Source organism: Acomys russatus, chromosome 28 (genome assembly GCF_903995435.1).
Source record: "Acomys russatus chromosome 28, mAcoRus1.1, whole genome shotgun sequence".
NCBI lineage: Eukaryota > Metazoa > Chordata > Mammalia > Rodentia > Muridae > Acomys > Acomys russatus.
The window spans coordinates 36936716-36956763 of NC_067164.1; the positions used below are offsets into that span (position 1 = coordinate 36936716).

Sequence of the window (20048 nt, forward strand, 5' to 3'; positions counted from 1 at the left end):
CCTTTGAGACTACCCATACCTGAAATAAATTCTCAGAACCTTGCTGCTAGGGTTTTTGTTTGTTCTGTTTGCTCTTAAATCTGTCTCTAAAGGGGCAAAGGTGTTTTTAAAAAGGGGGGGGGGGTGTATCGCTCATTTAACAGATACCCAATGAAGGAAAAGTCACTTTATTAGATGAGGCACTTTCAGTGTTATGTGTTGTTGGCTGTGTGTGAAGTGTGTGTGTGTGTGTGTGTGTGTGTGTGTGTGTGTGTGTAAGAAGCGAGGGGGTACGGGATAATAAATACTGTGAAAACAATGGAACAGCCCTCCAAGCTGGCAGGAAGGTGTGGCAGCAATGTGCAGAGCCTAGAGGGGGCTCTGCAGGCACAGGGAGGTGGACTCAAGGCCGTGGGTATCCTCAGCTCCAGAAGCCAAAGAAATTGCAGGAGCTGGAGGCTGGACCCATAAGCATAGGCATCTGGTTCTTGTGGGTGATCTTGATCTGAAAGGGAAGGGAAGGCATCTGGAAGCCTCTCCTGGAGGGGTAAGCTGCTGGGGTCCTGAGAGACCAGAGTTTGGGGAGAGACAAGGGAACCTGGGGCACTAGGAAGAAGTAAAGAGGGTGTAGGACAGAGACGGGCGCCCACGGAACCCAAGGGTCCGGCTTCTACAGGCAGAGGCGATACTCACCGTACAGGGCGCCTGCATCCAGGGCTCCCCGTCAATTTGCATAGGGAGGGTTTTTGTGGTCCTGTGGGAGGTCGAGAAAGACTCTAGTTGAGGTTTATTTTTTATTTTATTTTTTATTTTTTAACCACCCAAACATCAGACTTCTGCTTTCTCAGCTGAGCTTTGATACCTTCCAAGTGGCTCCCATAACTCCCTGAACCCCCACCTCCCCTCCCTCGGGATCCCCCTGGCTGGAGCGCTCCTTACTGGAATGTGATCTCCGAGCACTTGGCCAGCCGGTGCCCAGCACTCTTGAGCTTCGTATAAATCTGGCCCATCTCAAGTACGCCCTCTATGCCAACGACTTCCAGCCGCTTGTCACTCATGTCTGGGGGACGGGTTTAAAGGTAGAGAGTAGTCGGTCCTCCCTTCCCCTCAGACCCGCCGCCCACTTTAGTTCCCAGGGGAGCTTGCCTCACCTGGCACACAGGTTTTCAAGATATCAGGGTCTGTAATTATTTTGGCCATACTCCCTAGTGCCTGGTTGATCCCACAGGTGTCCCCTTCAGGTCTCTTGGTGTCACCCCAGAGGTTGGAGCCGCCATGCATGCTCGGGATATTCAGCACTGCAATGCCTTCTAGGGAGAGGTCACTCAGATCCAGCAGCTTTCCACAGATCTGAGGGGAGAGGACAGAACTGCAGCTAGAGTGCAGATTCTCACCTCAGACCACTGTCCTGAGATGTGGTTGCTCCTGCCAGGATTAAGAGGTGTGTAAGAGGCTGGGCATGGTGGCGAACACCTTTAGTCCCAGCGCTTGGAGGCAGAGGCAGGCAGATGTCTGTGACTTCAAGGCCAGCCTGGTCTACAAAACAAGTCCAGGACAGCCAGGGCTCTGTTACACAGAGAAACTCTGTCTTTAAAAAAAAAATTTAAAAACAAATTTAAAAAAAAAAAGTGTACAAGAAAAAACTTCAAGTTTTTGTTTTTTCTCTGTATAGCCATTCTTGAATTCTCCAGGCTGGCCACAAACTCAGTGATCTGCCTATCTCTGCCTCCTGAGTGCTAAAATTAAAGGCTTGTACCACCTAAGAAATGTATTTATTAGCCTCGCATGGTGGCCCATGCCTTTAATCCCAGCCCTCAGGAGGCAGACACAGATGGATCTGTGAGTTGAAGGCCAGCCTGGTCTACATATTAAGTGCCAGGACAGCCAGATCTATATAATTAGAGGCCCTGTCTTAAAAAAAAATGATGGAAATGCATTTATTATTTGTATGTGAAGGATGAGGGGCATGTAGATACACTTGTGTGGCAGTCAAGAGGACAACATGCAGAAGCTCTCGTCTTCATGCACGTGAGTCCTGGGGACCGAATCCAGGTCATCAGGCTTGGTAGCCTGCTGAGCCATTTCACCAGCCGAGGGACTAGTGTATCTTTTTTTTTTTTTTTTTTTTTTTTTTCCCAAGACAGGGTTTCTCTGTGTAGCCCTGGCCATCCTGGATGCTCTGTAGACCAGGCTGGCTGTGAACTCACAGCGATCCGCCTGCCTCTGCCTCCCGAGTGCTGGGATTAAAGGCGTGCGCCACCACGCCCGGCTAGGACTAGTGTATCTTAAGGACTTGGCGAGTCAGGCTTGGAGATCTGGGTCGTCAAAAGTAGGGCCACACGTATGTGACATCCCCGAGGACCCCTATGTAGGAAGAAACTTGAATACAAGGAAATGAAAAAAAGAAAAAGTGTGTAATCTCAGCCCTTAGGACTCTGAAGCAGGCCAACCTGGGCTACAATGTTGAGACCCTGTCTCCAAAAAGGTTCAAAGTATGTGGATTTGGTTGGTGTTATCATGCGTACCTCAACTGTCAAAGACTCTTCCAGCTTTTTGCATGTTGAGAAGATGGATTCAGATGTGGCAAATTCCAAATACCATAGCTTGTTTTTCATCCTGTGTGAGCCCCAGCAAAAGGTCCAGCAGGGAAGAGACAAATTACACAGTGCAGAGGGTGACAAGGAAGCGCGCCAACTTCCCCACTCCCAGCAGGAGCTTGGGTTAGGGGTTTCCTGGAAGTGTTTTTGCCCAAAACATAACTACTCTGTGTCAAACCTGGCTCTTTTTGTTGTTGTGTTGTGTTGTGTTGTGTGTGTGTGTGTGTGTGTGTTTAGACAGGGTTCCTCTATGTAGCTCTGGCTGTCCTTGAACTCCTCTATAGATCAGGCTAGCCTCAACCTCAAGAGATCCACCTGCCTCCGCCTCCTGATGCCTGGCCTAAATCCAGTCTTGATACTGAGTGTCTGTTCCCTGTCTGTGTTTTGGGTTGTTTTTTTTTTTTTTAAATATCTCATTTGTCTGTGCACTTATCTGGGTATATGGAGGTCAGACCTCCTGCAAGAGCTAGCCCCGCCCCCTTTCTACCACAGAGGTTCCCAGGGTCGGGCTTAGGTAGGTGTAGACGCCTACGGAGGAGTCGCCCTTTCTCCCTCCTCTTTCCCTTACCTGCTATTGAACTTCTCAGGGTGTTTCTCTCGCATGACGTGGAATCGGTGAGCAATCGAAGCATCCTGGGGAGTTACAAGCAGACTTCAGAGGGCAGCCTTGCCCGTGTCCAGCCTTGCCCGTGTCCAGCCTTGCCCGTGTCCCGCCTTGCCCGTGTGTGTCCAGCCTTGCCCGTGTCCAGCCTTGCCCGTGTGTGTCCAGCCTTGCCCGTGTCCAGCCTTGCCCGTGTCCAGCCTTGCCCGTGTGTGTCCAGCCTTGCCCGTGTCCAAGCTCTTTCTCAGCTACGTTCTCTTTCCCTTTCCTTGCCCTCTCCCAGCCCTTCCCCTCTTTCCTCCCACACAGCACGCCCCAAGTTCCCTCTGCAACCCGTATCACTGTGTACCTAACTCCCACTTTTTCCTGTGTCTTCCTTTTTGATCTCCTCCAGCTTCTGCCTGTTTTAACCCACACTTCTCCTCCCTTCTCCCCACCCTGCTCCACTGACCACGCCGATGGAGAAGTAGTTATTGATGATTTGAGAGGGGATTGGATCACTCTTTTCTTCGTTCTCTTGGGGTGTCACTTCCAGAAGCCATCGATCGAGATATACCACCTTACTTATCTCTATGTCCTTGAGGATCTTTCCCAAATTCTCACCTTCGTAACCTATGAGGGAAAAGATCAGGCTTGCACTGATCCCTGAGCCACAGCCCACGATGAGCCCATTGGGCCCATCGGCAGGCTCCCCAACCTGTGCCTCTGTTCTGTAGGAGGCCCCAGCCCTTTGCCTGTGAAAGGGCAAGATGCCCAGGCTCCATGTACCAATGAGAAAGTCAGCCCTTGCTGTCTGTTCCACTCTATTATAAAAATAAGCATTTCCAATGTGTGTACATACAGAAAGTATTCCAAATACACATTGAATAGTAAAAGACAAACCAGGAAAACGCAGAAAAAGATGACAGCAAGTTGTGATGGCTCATGTCTACACTCCCAGCACATGGGAGGCTGAAGAAAGGCTACTGAAGATTTAAGACCATCCTGGGCTACATAGGAGTTCAAGTCTGGCCTAAGCTGCACAGTGACACCTTCTCTCAAAACATAAAAACATAGCCAGGTGGTGGCAGTGGCTCACATCTTTATTCCCAGTACTTGTGAGGTAGAGGGAGAGGCAGAGGCAGAGGCAGATGAATGAATCTCTGAGTTCTGAGGCCAGCCTGGTCTACAGAGCACAAGGCTACAAAGAAAAACCCTGTCCCCAAAACCAACCACAACAATCAAACCAAAGTAAACAAGCATATCCACAAAAAAAAGGGGGGGGCAACAAGTAATTGTATTTTTATTTTTCTATTTTTTGGTTTTTCAAGACAAGGTTTCTTTGTGTAGCCCTGGTTGTCCTGGAACTCACTCTGTAGACCAGGCTGGCCTCGAACCCACAGAGATCCACCTGCCTCTGCTGAGACACCTCTCCAGCCCCTTAACACTTTTTTTTTAAAAACCACAATTCCACTTTAAGAATTCCTCCTATGGAACCTAACACACACGGTGCGTGAATAGATAGATGTACGGATATGGAAATATTCTTGGAAAGAATTTTTTTTTTTTCGAGACAGGGTTTCTCTGTGTAGCCTTGGCTGTCCTGGACTCACTTTGTAGACCAGGCTGGCCTATTACTCACAGGGATCCACCTGCCTCTGCCTCCCGAGTGCTGGGATTAAAGGCGTGCGCCACTGCACCGCACAGTGGGAAATAATTCTTAAAAGTCTAAATATTCCTCAGTATAAAAATATATGCCATATACCTGGGTGTGGTGGCACATTCCTTTAATCCCAGCACTTGGGAGGCAGAGGAAGGCAGATCGCTGTGAGTTCGAGGCTGGTGGCCTGGTCTACAAATCGAGTCCAGGACAGCCAACGCTACACAGAGAAACCAACCCAATGTTGAAACTTTAAAAAAAAAACATGTAAGCCACAAAATGCTATGTAGGTATTGGAAACAGTGAAATACAGTAATCTTAGAACCGTCTGTCCAGTATGACCTGTGTGTTTGTTAAAATGTCACATGTGGGCTAGAGTAAAGTGCTTGTCTACAGCCCTGGAGACTCCAGTCTGAAACACAGGAGCAGGAATATCTGTGTTCCCAGGACTTCTTCAGGGAGGTGGGAGTTAGGTACAGAACACCTGGAAGCTCATGAGTGAGCCAGCCTGGCACATCTGTCAGGAAAAAAAGATCAGACTCTAAATCTCAGGTAATAGAAGGTGACGATCAACCTTGGAGGTTATCCTGTGAACTGCACACAAACACACACCAAGATAAAAATATGCACATGCATACATACTTGCACATATATACATATAAAATAAAAAACCATAGGGCTACATGAGGTGACTCAGCAGGTAAAGTCATAGGCTCCCACGCCTGAGGACCTGAGTTTGTTCCCTGAGACCCACGTTAGGAGAGAACCAACTCCTGCATGTACATGCACACCACCGTGCCTGTTTCCAAAAACCAAACCAAACCACAACAGAAAAAGACTCCATAGGCATACACAGGAATTCACGTAGGCAAAATATATAAAGTAATATTTTTTTTAAAAACACAACAAAGAAATTGGAATGTTTTGAAAGATTGTGGCAATTACCTCAGAAAGAAATCAGTGAGGGGCCAGTGAGCTGCCTCAGTGGGTAAAGGCGCTTGCTGCCAAGCCTGATGTCAACCTCAGGAACCCATGTGGTGGAAGAAAACTGACTCCAAAAGCTTGGAAATTGTCCTCTGGTGATTTCAAAGCCAGCCTGATCCACAGAGAGAGTTTTAGGGCAGCCAAGGATACATAGAAAGATCTTGTGGAAGGAAGGAAGGAAGGAAAGAAGGAAGGAAGGAAAGAAGGAAGGAAGGAAATCGTCTTCTGATATCTACACTCCCACTGTGGCACAAGCACATGTACATAACGCAAAATTTAAAAAAATTTTTTCGAGACAGGGTTTCCGTGTGTAGCCCTGGCTGTCCTGGACTCACTTTGTAGACCTGGCTGGCCTCAAACTCATAGTGATCTGCCTGCCTCTGCCTCTCGAGTGCTGGGATTAAAGGTGGGCGCCACCATGCCTGGCTATAATGCAAAATTTTTGGTAATTAGAAAAAGAAACCAGCAGAAGAATCAAGTAAACAAATGGCTGTCTGCTGAGCGAACCTTGCTGGCTCACTCAGCTCTCACGCCACTTGCTCCTTCCTACATCATCCCTTTATCCTCTGAGCCGGTCGCTGTTTGTGAGAAAGACATGTAGATACTGGGGAAGGGCACTGTCACCCTCAACGCCCCTTTGTTGAGAAGGCCACCCTTTTCTCTTCCACAGTTCCTTCTTTGGTCCCATCTCTGTGTGCCTCTCTTCTTCCCAGTCCTCTTTATACCAGACCCCTAGGTTTTCCTCCTCCTCCTCTCTCTTCTATAACAGTATTTATTTTATTTATTCATTCGTTCTCTTATGTGAATAGATGTCTTGCCTGCCTGTATGACTGTGCACCCTGTGCATGCAGTACTCACAGAGGACAGTATCAGATCCTCCAGGACTCGAGTCACACACAGAAGGCCGCAAGCCACCGTGTGGGTGTTGGGATTGTGCCCAGCTCCATCAGAAGAACAGCCAGTGCTCTTAGCTGCTGAGCCGTCTCCCCAGCACTTTGTCTCCCTCTTAAAGCTCCCCACGGCCCGGCAAGACTTCTCTTTCCCACTCACCTCGTCCCCATCTCAGGCAGCGAGCCAGATCATTTCCAGTGCCCAGGGGCAACACGGCAACAGGAGGCACAATGGATAAGTTGGCTTTCTCTGAGGAGGCAGGGAAAGAGACGGGTGGAGGGAGCTGGCCCTGAACACCACTGCCCCCGCCACCTGCCCAGAGGGAGCCTCTCCTTGCACTGACCAATGCTCTCTAGAATCCAGCCTACTGTGCCGTCTCCACCACACACCAGTACCCGGAACTGAGGAACGTCTTTGAAAAATCTGAGCCTGAGATAAAAGAGGAGAGAGAAAATGAAGGAGGGTAACGGAGAAGCTCCCCAAGTCCTTTTAGATAAGGGACTTCTTGTCTCTCACTCCTATGACCCTGTTTCTTATTGTCCAAAGAGTTCAGTCGAGGGCTGGGAGGTCGGCGTGGAATGGCCTTGCAAGCTCTAGGGCCTCAATTTGATCCCCAGAACCCACATAAAGGTGTCAGGCAGGGCAATGTGTGTTGTTATTACAATACTGCTGGGGAGGTGAAACGAAAGGACCCCTGATTCACTGCTCAGCCAGGCCAGCCAAATTAGTGAGCCCTGAGTCACTGAGAGACCCAGTCTCAGAAGAAGGACAGTACTCCAAAGATGACACCTGAAACTGTTCCTTGGCTCTGATTCACCAGAACACCCTAGATCCCCACCCTACACACACACACACACACACACACACACACACACACACACAAAGCATGTACATATATACGCACACATATGCTAAGCAAGCTGAACAACCTGTCTGCAATCCTCAGCACTTCTCAAAGTTGTCCTTTGATCTCTGTTACATACACTGTGGCACGTACACACACCGCTGATGATGATGATAATAATGATAAAAAATAGTAATAATAGCCGGGCGTGGTGGCACACACTTTTAATCCCAGCACTCAGGGAGGCAGTGGCAGGAGGATCTCTGTGAGTTCAAGGCCAGCCTGGTCTACAAAGTGAGTCCGGGACAGCCAAGGATATACAGAGAAACCTTGTCTCAAGAAACCAAAAAAAAAAAAAAAAAAAAAGTAAAGGGTAGGTCAGATGACTCGGTTGGTAAATGCTCTTCCAGCAATCATGAAGGCCTGAGTTTTGGTCTCCAGAACCCATGTTGAAAGAAAGAAAAAAAAAAAAGAATAAAAAGAAAAACTATGGTGACAGTAGGCTCCTGGAAACCCAGCACTGGGAAAAACCTGATGGAAAGCTTTTGAGTTTCTAGTGAAAGTAGAGAAAGGACAATGGGGAGAGGTACTGCTGTCCCTCAGTGGCCACAAAGACTACTTCATCTCCATCTTGTGAGAGTGGGATCAAGAGAGCCAGAAAATCCGAAGTAATGAGATACCCAGTGACTAAGGGGGAAAAGCATTTAGAAATCCAAGCTCTTGCAGGGCATGGTGGCGCACGCCTTCATTCCCAGCACTCCGGAGGCAGAGGTAGGTGGATCACTGTGAGTTCAAGGCCAGCCTGGTCTACAAAGAGAGTCCAGGAGAGGCAAGGCTACACAGAGAAATCCTGTCTCAAAAAACCAAAAAAAAAAAAAAAAAAAAAAAAAAAAAAAAAAGAAAAGAAATCCAAGCTACTAAAGACACTTTCTTGATCCCTCTCTCTCTCTCTCTCTCTCTCTGTCTCTCTCTCTCTCTCTCCCTCACTCCCCCCCTTTCCACACACACCCCTCAAGCCCTGTGAGACAGCCCGCCCCTCACCTATACTTACCCTTGCTCTGGACCATCCTGCAGGTTGTACACCTGCCGAGGGTTTAGCAAATACTGGAATTTCCAAAGCACCCTGTGTGCAAGGAAAAGAAAGGCGTGTGGGCATGGACGACAGGATTCATATTCTGCACTCCTTTTGGATTTACTCTACCGGAATATCCTCCCCCAAAGCACCCTCTGCATACATACAACCTCGTCCCTCCCTCCTCTGCTCCTCCCTCCCCATCCCTCCTCACCTCTGCCCCTGCTTCCCTCCGCTCTTAAGATTGACAAACACTAGGAGTGGGTGGGTGTTGGAAACAGGGTCAATCTGCAGTGGTGGGAGAAAGTAAGGAGAAGTGAAGTAGGTTTTGTGAAGAAATGAAGGTGGGCCCTGCGGAGACACAGGACCGGCATTTCCCTAAACACTTCCTCCGTCCCCTTTCCTCCTCTACCAAGCTGAAGCTTTTAGGGAGCAGGTAGCCCTTACTTTCCACTTCAGACCCTCCCACGAAGGCTCCAAGCAAAAGCTGGCATGGGACCTTTAGGACCAAGCCCCTCAACCCTGTACCCGAAGAGCCTCAGAGGTGCACAGGCTTGGTTCCTCTGCGATCTTCTGTTTGCGCTCTTGTCCAGATGCCTGTGAGGGAAACAGTGAAGGGGAGGGAAAAGATGCATCATCCAGGAATCAAATGGGTGGGTCTCACCTGAACCCTCAACTTGCTGGCCCCCTGTTCTAACTGTCACTCTGGCTGGGTATGGTGGCTCACACCTATCCTACACTTAGGAGACAGAGACAGGCAGGTCTGAGTTCAAGGCTAGTTTGGTCTACACAGCAAGTTCCAGGCTAGCCAGGACCCCATACCCAACCAAAGGTATTCTGTGTGTAGAGATGTATCCGTGGGAAAGCAAGGACACGCTCCTGTGCCCTCCTCGCTGTTGTCAAGGACCTTACCAGGAACCTGGGGTAGATGGAGGATGGAGGCAGGATATGATCTCGGAGCAGTCCGCAGTCACACTCGGGACCCACAGCCTGCAGACAGTCATCGTGGATCTGGGAGCAGAAAAGGGGAACAGAAACCAGGCAGGAGACTTTGTCAGTTCTCAGCTTGAGGGGATAGACAGGAGAGCCCTTGGGATCAACAAAAAAAACGATGGCAGTAAGAGGTGCGCCCCGCCCACCCCCCACCTCCCCACCCCACCCCACCCCCGCAAACTGACCTCCAGGTGGCACCACACACAATGCAATCCGGTTAAGCCGTGATAGATCCGGATCTTTTTCTGGCAGCGGTCACAGCGTCCGGAATCACAGCCTCCTCGAACCCACACATGTGACTGGACCTTGGGTGGGTGGGGGGAAGAGAGGCAGGTCCTTGTCTGGGAGGGTCTTGTGTGAGGGGATAAGGGCAGCAAAAGGCTTGGGACCAGGGCCAGGAGCGGGATGAAGGGGACAGTGTGGGAAAGAAGGGGGCACGGGGTCACTCACACCAACGTCTTTTCGCGATTTGGCGTAGGTGCTGACTTCACACGGCAGGGCCCTCATAGCACAGTGGTCATGAACGACGTACTTACAGACTGGGGAGAGGAAGAAGGTCAGAGCCTTAGTCGAGGCTGTCTCCCTCTTCTCCTTTCTTGGGAATGAGGGAGAATCACTCATTGGAAGAAAGCATGCAACCCTTGCCTCCAGGTTGTGGTGAAGAAGTTTGCAAGGGCAAGCCTCGTCTCACTCTCCTGACAATGCACATGCCACCTCCTATCTGTCTCCACATTGTCCCCATGCTAGGCTAGAACTGAGCTGGAAAGATCTCTGGGAGTTTGAGGCAAGCCTGGTCTACATATCCAGGCCATGCCAGCCAAAGGTACAAAGTGAAAACTTTGTCTCGATAAAATAATTGAATCTTTGATATCTTGCAGAAACAACAACCTCTCCTTTTAACTAACTAATCACAATGATTTATGCGTGTGGGTATGCATGTGCCACAGTGGACACTCAGAGACCAGAGGACAAGTTTCTAGTCAGTTCTCTCCTTCCAGTGTGGGTTCTGGAGATCAAACTCACAACATCAGATTTGGAGGCGTCATCTCACCAGCCCATGAGATAGGGTCTTATGTAGTCCAGGCTGTACTTAAGGCTAGACCTAAACTTCCTCTGGAATTGAGGCTTTTCTTGAATCCCAACCCCCCCCCCCCAAATACTAAGGAATGCTGTTATTGCCGGCATGTGCTAGCAGCAACAGTATCAACGTATTTACAATTATCTTCTTTTTCAGTCAAGGAAACTAAAGGCTAAAGAAAAACACGAGGACTGGAGGGATGGCTCAGAGGTTAAGAGCACTGGCTGTTCTTCCAAACGTCCTGAGTTCAATTCCCAGCAACCTTGGTGGCTCATAACCGTCTATATGTGAGATCTGGTGCCCTCTTCTGGCGTGCAGGCAGAATATTGATAGATAAATATTTTAAAATGTTTTAAAAAATAGAAAAACACGAGACTGGGCGTGATAGCTCACCCTTTAATGCCAACATTCAAACAGCTGTGGCAAGCTGGGTATGGTGATGAACACCTTTAGTCCTAGCACTTGGAAGGAAGGCAGGGGCAAGGAAGTCTCTGTGAGTTTAAAGCCAGCCTAATGAACATAGTAAATGTCAGGTCTACATAGAGAGACCCTGTCTCAAAAACAAAAAGGAGAAAGAGGAGGAGTGGGGGGGGGGGGTGGAGGGGGAGTTTTGAGTCAGTTTGGCCCATATAGTTCTGAGCCAGCCTGAGCTTCAGTGTGAAAATTTTTTATTTACGAGTCATCTCCCCCCAACCCCTACCTCCCCCTCCCCGAGGAAAAAGTTTCTCTGTGTAGCCCTGGCTGGCCTGGAACTCACAGAGATCTGCCTGTTTCTGCCTCTCAAGTGCTAGAATGAAGGGCGTACACCACCACTGCCTGGCTACAAGTTGTTGTTTTAAAGATTTATTTATTTATATGGTATTCTGCCTGCATGTGAGTCAATAGGTCACCAGATCTCATTATAAAGGGTTATGAGCCACCATGTGGTTGCTGGGAATTGAACTCAGGATCTTTGGAAGAGCATCTGAGTCATTTCTCCAGCCCATTTTCTTTCTTTCTTTTTTTAATAATAAAGGTTGTTTAAAAAAGGGGGGGGGGGGGCCAGGCGTGGTGGCACACGCCTTTAATCCCAGCACTCGGGAGGCAGAGGCAGGTGGATCGCTGTGAGTTTGAGGCCAGCCTGGCCTACAAAGTGAGTCCAGGACAGCCAAGGCTACACAGAGAAACCCTGTCTCGAAAAACAAAAACAAAACCAAAAATAGACAAAATAGACGTACAGACTTGGGTTTGAATCCCAGCACAGCATACAAATAATAATAATTAAAACAGAAAGTTATGCTGCTTTCCCAGGATCATATAGAGTGAGTGGCAAAGCCTAAAATTCAAATCCTATATTCTCTGAGTGTGTAACATCATGTCCGCACTAACCGCTGGGCTTCCCTGCTTCCACACTCCCAGGTGACGTCACTCACGGTTACAGCTCAGGCCCTGTTTGCCAAGGCCGATGCTCAACTCGCATATGTTGCAGTAGACTGGCCTAGAGAATCTTCTGGATCTCCACATATGCTGCCCATCATCTTTCAAAGTCTAGGAAGTCATAGAGGATGCAGCTTCTCAGAAGGCTAATCTCTGGTTCTCTGGTAAACGCATCTCAAGACAGCTGCTGGCCCGCCCTTACAAGCCCTTCCCGCCTACCATATCCATCCCCAGAAGCACAAGCAGGGGCACCATGGTGGAGCCAGCCCGGACCCACTCAGCCAGAGAGACAGAGCCACTGCCGTCATAGTCAATCTCCTTCATCATCTCCTGAAGAATCTGTGAGGAGAGCAGGAAACGCCTTTGGCCGGGAGCGGCCCCCCGGCACCCTTGTCCACTGTCTCTTAGGGCACCCAACATAGTCATTCTAGCAGAGGGAGCCAGGTACCCATCCGAGATGAGGTAAGGTGGGTGCAGGGCCGTAGGCAGGAGGGTGCAGTAAGGACAGGGACAAACTGCCTTACCGGTCTCAGCTCAGACACATCCCAGTCGAGGTATTCGGCCACTCGCATCATCTGGAGGATAATTTTTTCTACTTCCTGGGGCAAAGAGGGGAAAAGCCACAGCCACTTACTATTACCACTACACAGATCTCCTCTAGAAATCACAGCTTCCGGGTTCCACCTCCAAAGTCACCTCTTCTTCTCAGATACCTCTGACAAATTAAATAAATGTTTGGGAGCTTCGTGTCTCCAGCCTTCTCTTTTAGAGGTCAAGACCTTGGGAACTACTTCCATACTTAGTCCTAGGGGACCATTGTCTCCTCTTTGTGTGTGTGTGTGTGTGTGTGTGTGTGTGTGTGTGTGTGCGCGTGCGCATGCGCGCATATGCTGGGGAGAAGGGTAGTATTGAGGATAAACCCCAAGGTCTTGTGTATACTGGGCAAGCACTGTGCCACTGAGCTGCACCCCCAACCTTTTCTGTGTCTGGAGACCCTAGAGAAGCTTACTTGTGAGAACACAGGCAGATGGTCACATCCCTTTGCCCAACACGTGTCTCACAACTCACCGAGCTGTCCAGGATTCCATTTCTGTCCGTGTCATACAGCTTGAAGGTAACTGTGAAGTGTTTTGGAGGGATACGGTCAGTTTATGACAGAGATCCAAAGAATTCATTCCAAGGCCTGGCATGGTGGACCTGTAATCCCAGCACTTGGAAGGCAGAGGCAGGCAGATTTCTATAAGTTCAAGGCCATGCTGCTCTACTCAGAGAGTTCCAGGCCAGCCAAGGATACATAGTGGAGACCTTCTCTCAAAATAAATAAAATAAAATAAAATAAATCATTAAACACAACAAACCCCAACCCAAACTAAAAACAAAACCCAAGCCTTTAATCCCAGCACTCGGGAGGCAGAGGCAGGAGGATCTCTGTGAGTTTGAGGCCAGCCGGGTCTGCAAAGTGAGTCCAGGACAGCCAAAGCTACACAGAGAAACCCTCTCTCAAAAAACAAAAAAACAAACAAACAAACAAACAAACAAACAAAAAATAATAATAAATAAAATAAAAATAATAATAATAAAATAATAGGCTGACAGAACAGATGAGAAAGAAGAGGAGCTGGAGACACAGGGTGTGCACCTGTAATCCCAGGACTCTGGGGGCTAAGGCAAAAGGGTGGAGAGTTTGAGACCAGGACGGGTTACACATTGTGAGACCCTGGTCGGTACAAATAAAGCAAAAAGGGAGGGGAAACAGCAATGCTCGCCAGCCTTGGTAAACACACTTTTGTCCAACATGAACATCCAAAGCCTCCTACATGGGGGACTGGTGTGACTGGGGTGTGGTGGGGGGCGGGGTGGGGGAGGGGGTGGGGTGTGGCCAGGGGTGGGGTGGGGAGGGGGAGGGGTGCATTAGGTGTAGGCAGACTAGGAGAACAGAGGAAACAACTCTGTTCTCTGGCCGTGCCCTTGCTGGCCTTTAGAAACCCCGAGGGAATGAGGAGCCGGGGTCCCTTCGCCCTTCTCCTTCCCGTCCTTTTTTTCCTGCTCAGAGTGGCAAACTCACATTCCAGCTTGTCTTCTGGCCGGCCACCCTCCAAGAGGGAGAAGTAGCAAGAGACGTCACTGAGACAGATGGAGTTACCTACAAAACGAAAGCAGCACAGGTTCAAGGGCAGGGCCTCCACACTTCTCCCCCCCCCCCCTCTTTTTGTTTTTTGTTTTTGTTTTTTTTGGGGGGGTTCTTTTTTTTTTTTTTTTTTTTTTTTGAGACATACTTTCTCTGTGTAGCCTTGGCTGTCCTGGACTTGCTTTGTAGACCAGGCTGGCCTCTTACTCACAGTGATCCACCTGCCTCTGCCTCCCTGAGTGCTGGGATTAAAGGCACGCGCCACCACCGCTTGGCATCCTACACTTTTTTCTCCTCATCTCAGCTCTTCCCTTTTTCTTTTTACCAGCTCCTAGCTCGTAGAGACCACCCTGTACTTCTCTCTCTCTCTCTCTCTCTCTCTCTCTCTCTCTCTCTCTCTCTCTCTCCCCCCCCCCGCCCCCTTTCCACAATATGTGAACTGTTTCAACTCTTATCCCCAAATTCAAACAGCTTTGATGTTTGTTCCCTGGGCCCTGGGCCAGCCCCACCCGCTTAAGCATACCTTTTCTCTCAGTCTCCATAAAGCACTGACCAGGATGAAAGGACTGAAACAGAGCCCAGCACAGATGATGGGGAACTTCATCCACTTCCAGATAAAGTTTCAGGAATTGCATAAATCCCAGGTACCCAATGGCCTATGGTAAGAGTGAGTATTACCCTGGGGAGTCTGCAGGATAAAGACGTTGGGGACCGAGAAATGGGGAGCAAAGCGGGGAGACAATAACCGAGGTGCTGACAAGCACAAGAAACAAGGTGTTTCTTAGGCTGTCTCCTGAGTCACTGGGGTCTCTAGTTTTGCTTTAAAGCAACAGCTGCAGTAACAAGTAACAATCAACAAGGGGGCTGTTTAATAGGGGAGAAAGCAAGAAGTGGGTACACAAAAAATTCCTGCAAGTTGGAGATCTTGGCGGAGAGGTCGTCAAGGAGAGAATGCCCCGGTGCCACTTACGTCTCCTTCGCAATATCTGTCCATCTCACCATCCTCAAAGATCTTCAGCACATCGCTGACCTTTCTGGTGGAGTCTGGGTGAGAGGAGAGTGGAGGTAAGAGCAAGAGGGTAGCCTGGCCCTCTGCCGGAGTTCCACTTGGACGTCCACAGGCCAAAAGGGGTCAGATGGGAGAAGAAACTTCAAGAAGGGAGGAAGCTTGAGGCGAGCAGCCAGTCGCGGAGGGAAGGTGGGCAGAGAGCTGAGGCCTCCTTCAGGGGCTCTGTGAGGAGGACCAGCTCCAGGTGGCTGGGACACTGGGGTGAAGTGTAGTATCAGGGAAGAAAAGTCTTCAGAACTGAGGGGCCGGGAGAAAGACTCACATTCTATGTATTTCTGCAGCTGAGCAAAGTCTTCTGGGCTGATTAGGCCTTTTTCTTTGGCCATCCTTCTCCTCCTCTTAAGGAGGATCGAGACGAGAGCCTGGTAGAGCGGCTGCCTGGGTCTCCTTTTCAGAGGGTAAGTCTAGGGGGAAGAGCAGAGCTCTCGTGAAGAACGGCCAGTTGTCTGCATCGTGTGCTTCTTTTCCCTGTAATTCCTCTCCCCTGGGTCTCTAAGTCGCCCCGACAAGGCCTGTCCTCTGTCTTCCTTTCTCTGACTCATCTCTGACATTTTCTTTCATTTCTGGGTCTTTCTTCCACTCAGCCGTCTCCTCCCATCTGTCTTGATTCGGCTGACTACTATCCCCACCGCCGCCCCGCCCCCGCCCCTCCCACATCCCCGGGGATGCTCCTGGCCTTTTTCAGTCCCCACCCCCCACTTCAGGCTCTGTGACTTCTGCCCACCTCCGTCTACCCTCCCACCAAGATTCTTAGTACCTCACCACGCCTACCATGGCAAGACCCCATCTTGCTGTGCGCCTCCAGCCACCACTCCCCCGAAGCCACACCCCCGCAACGACCTCTAGCGCTTCGGACACGTGACACAGAACTACCCACGGCTAGGATCCTACCTAGCCCCAGGGCCAGGCAGGGGCTGCCGAGCGGCAGGCTCAGCTAAGATGCCGGACCTTCCACCAGGTTAGGCTACCAGCATTTATGGAGCCCCATTTTTTGGTACTGGACCAGGAATCAAGCAGGAATAATGATCATGTGATCCTGACTAACACCTGCCTTAAGGACTGAGTAGTAGCCAGCCAACATTTCTTTCTTTCTTTTTTTTTGGAGGGGGGCCATTCAAGACAGGGTTTCTCTGTGTAGCCTTGGCCGTCCTGGACTAACTTTGTAGACCAGGCTGTCCTCGAACTCACAGCGATCTACCTGCCTCTGCCTCCCGAGTACTGGGATTAAAGGCTTGTGCCACCACGCACGGCTTCTGGCCTTTTCTTGATGATTCTATTTTGTCTGTTTGCAAGGGTCTCCTTACTAAGTGGCCAAAGCTGTCCTAGAACTGGCTTTGTAGACGAAGCTGCATCAAACTGGTTCAGCCAAGAAACCATTGGCCCGGATAAGCTATTGTATCCAGGGCCCTGGGTTGAGCTATACACTAACCCACCTTGGTTATTTAATAACAGCAACAACAAGTAATTACATATTTTACAGAAGTAGATAGTGCAGGGTAGCCGAGGACTCAGCTGGTCAGACCTCACTGGGTTCTGCTCTTGGCTGTGATGGGCCTGTGGCTTGGAATAATCACACCTGCAAGACCGGGAGAACGGTATCTGCCTTTCACAGTTGGACAGTTAAATACAGTCACATATTTAAAAATATCTCAAACAAGCCAAGTGGTGGTTGCACACACCTTTAATCCCAGGACTCAGGAAGCAGAGGCAGGTGGAGCTCTGAGTTTGAAGGTAGGTTGCTCTACATATTGAGTTCCATATACATACCTTTAGCCAGAGCTACATAGTGAGACCCTGTCTCTCTCTCTCTCTCTCTCTCTCTCTCTCTCTCTCTCTCTCTCTCTCTCTCTCTCTCTCTTTCTCTCACACACACACACACACACACACACATACCCACACACACACACACAAAAAAAAAAAAAAGAAAGAAAAGAAAGAAAGAAAGAAAAAAAAAAAAAGAAAAGAAAAACAAAACCCAAGAGGGGCTGGTGAGACGGTTCAGCAGGTAAAGGGGCTATGCAATCCTGGCCACCTGAGTTGCACAGCCAGAACCCTTACTATGGTAAGAGTGACTGTGAGCTGAGTGGTGGTGACACATGTCTTTAATCCTAGCACTCGGGAGGCAGAGGCAGATGGATCTCTCTGTGAGTTCGAGGCCAGCCTGGTCTACAAAGTGAGTCTAGGACAGCCAAGGCTACACAGAGAAATCCTGTCTCGAAAAACAAAAACAAAACAAAACAAAAAAAATGAGCCAACTCCACCAAGTTGTTCCCTGACTTACATGCTTATGCCACAGGGGTGTGCACACAAAAAATAGCATGCATTTGTGTGCAAACACACACACACACACACTAAAAATAAACAAAGTTGAATAAAAAAGGAAAAAAGAAAGAGAAAAAGAGGAGAAGGAAGACACTGCTGAAACTGAAGGAAGTCATGGGCGAGGACAGCGTCTGAACACAGTGAGGTGTCCGTCTGTTTTACTCTCCCAGGCACACACTGCCCTCCTGTTCTCAAGCTCGGCAAGGCTTTCTCTACCACCAAGGTATTTGTTGTTCTGCCTGATTAGGACACTTCCCCCGGTTCCCGGCAGAGCTATCGTCTTGTCTCATCTAAAATACCACCAGCTCCTTCAGGAGAACCTCCTTGATGTTCCATCCAGTTTTGTTTTGTCTTTTTGAGGCAGGGTCTCACTCGCCCAAGCTGACCTGAAACTGATGTAAACTGATGTAAACCTGCTGCCTCAGAGTCTTTGCTTTTCTTGTTCTATCTCAGTGTGGCTCCCTCTTCACATCACAAGCAGAACTTTTTTTTTTTTTTAAAGACAGGGTTTCTCTGTGTAGCCTTGACTGTCCTGGACTTGCTTTTGTAGACCAGGCTGTCCTCGAACTCACAGCGACCCGCCTGCCTCTGCCTCCCGAGTGCTGGGATTAAAGGCATGTGCCACCACGCCCGGCTAAACACTCTGGTCTTGCTGGGGGTGTAGCTCAGTTGCTGGAGTGCCTGCTTAGCACCCACAAGTTCAATCCCCAATACCATATAAACTAGGCATGATGATGCATGCCTGTAGTCCCAGCATCTGGGAAGTGGATGGAAACAGCAAGATCAGAAGTCCAAGGCCAGGAGGACAACATGAGACCCTGACTCCAGAACAAAACACCCTGATCTCTATCCACTAGTTCAGGGAGCGCTGGTCAGGATACAGGATGGCAGCTTGGGCCGTAAGAAAGGCCCTTTCCTTTCTGGTGGTGCCAGCTCTCCTCTGAAACCTCTGCCCGTGACAGATCTGCTGTCCTGCTCTATGCAGTATAACGTCTGTGTTCCAAGGGCTCTCTGAGAACCTGGAAATGGGTCTTTTAGGACAGTGACAGCTGAAGAAAGGACCTTGCCTTTCTGGCCTTCATCAGTGACTTTAAAGCATCCTCTGCTGCCAGCAGAGTTAATGAATGTGTAACAGCCTTATATCAATAAGCTTGAACAGCTTAATGAGCATCTCTGACCTCTGCTGGAGATTTGTAGATGACTCCAAAGTTCTGGGAAGTGGAAACCGAGGGAGAAAGTGATAGGGAGAACAAACAAGGGACAACGAAGAGGAAAGAGGTCAAGACACGTCTCTCCCAACACTCTTTGCAGTGACTCAGCTCTTTGCAGTCCCTCTGTGGCTCCCCGGGCCTTACACCTGGAGAGCCACTATATAATGGAAACTAAGAGTGTTTTTCCTCTTTACTGTTTGTTTTTGAGCCAGAGTCTCACTATGTAGCTCTGGTCACAGCCTCTTAAATGCTGGGATTATAGACATCTGCCCTGCCACACCCTGCTCAAGAATGGACTTTTGAATTAGGTGCAAGTTAGAATCCTACGTCTTGGATGAGTCATTTTACTCACTGAACCACGTTAATTTTGTTTTGTTTTTTGTTTTTTTAAAGCTGGGAATCAAACCCAGGCCTTTAAGATCTCAAGAACGTAAGGTAAGCCTTCTGTTACTGAGCGAATCACAATGGCCCAATCTTATCAATAATTAGGTACCTGATCAGTCACAGAGTGGATCTTAAGTAAGTTTACATACATAATTACACACAGCAAACTGTATAACACAGAATAAGAATGTAATAAACACCAGCCAACAGTATATTAGGTAAAACGCAGAAGACAGTGTTATGCCTGGCGAGGTGTGGCTGTATAGGCCATCTCAGCCACTCAGGAGACGGGAGCAGGGAGTCAACAGCTTAAGGCCTGTCTGGGCTACAGAGCAAACTCAAGGCCAGAACAGGCAACTTGGGTGAGACCCTGTCCCCCTCTCCCTCCAAAAAAGCCAGAAAAAGAAACACATTCGGATATAGGAAAAAGTATACTTTTAAGCCAAGAACTGGCAAATTCTAGTGACTACGACCAGTGGCGAAACTCTGTACTGTACCTCCACCTAAAGTAAAACACGTGTGTCATGCACAGACATGCAGCTGCGGGTTAGCGCGTTGGCCTCTGAGCAAGTAAGGGGTGGCTAGACACTATAGAGTCAGGGACACCTGTGGGTTGGTGCCTTGGGCAAGGGGCTTCTAGAGGCGGCTGGGAGAGGAGCAAAGTGCAGAATCCTGGGGCCATAAAGACCTAGAGCAAGTCCACAGTTGCCGTTCAACCTCATCGCAACCCCCAGGCTATAATATGGGCTAGTCCAGACAAATGCAGGGCTGGAAGGGTGGGTCTGTAGCCCTACCCCCAGCTGTTTGTGACTCACCCTTCCCCTCCCTCCCCCTGCTTTC

At 49.3% G+C, this 20048-nt stretch overlaps 1 protein-coding gene across 1 annotated transcript; it reads right to left on the reverse strand.

The window, feature by feature from the left end:
* Window positions 1-263: 263 nt before the first annotated feature.
* Window positions 264-15695, reverse strand: Dgka (diacylglycerol kinase alpha). The gene is made up of 23 exons (XM_051170687.1): window positions 15554-15695; window positions 15193-15266; window positions 14746-14878; window positions 14160-14237; window positions 13163-13212; window positions 12619-12693; window positions 12314-12433; window positions 12091-12205; window positions 10051-10139; window positions 9786-9905; window positions 9520-9618; window positions 9136-9204; window positions 8822-8895; window positions 8587-8658; window positions 7035-7120; window positions 6851-6940; window positions 3629-3789; window positions 3145-3209; window positions 2505-2595; window positions 1131-1329; window positions 919-1039; window positions 673-733; window positions 264-484 (listed from the first exon to the last, which is right to left on the reverse strand). Exons 1-23 carry the CDS (start codon window positions 15615-15617, stop codon window positions 401-403), a joined length of 2190 nt encoding a protein of 729 aa, XP_051026644.1. The 5' UTR covers window positions 15618-15695; the 3' UTR covers window positions 264-400.
* Between the last annotated feature and the right edge of the window lie 4353 nt (window positions 15696-20048).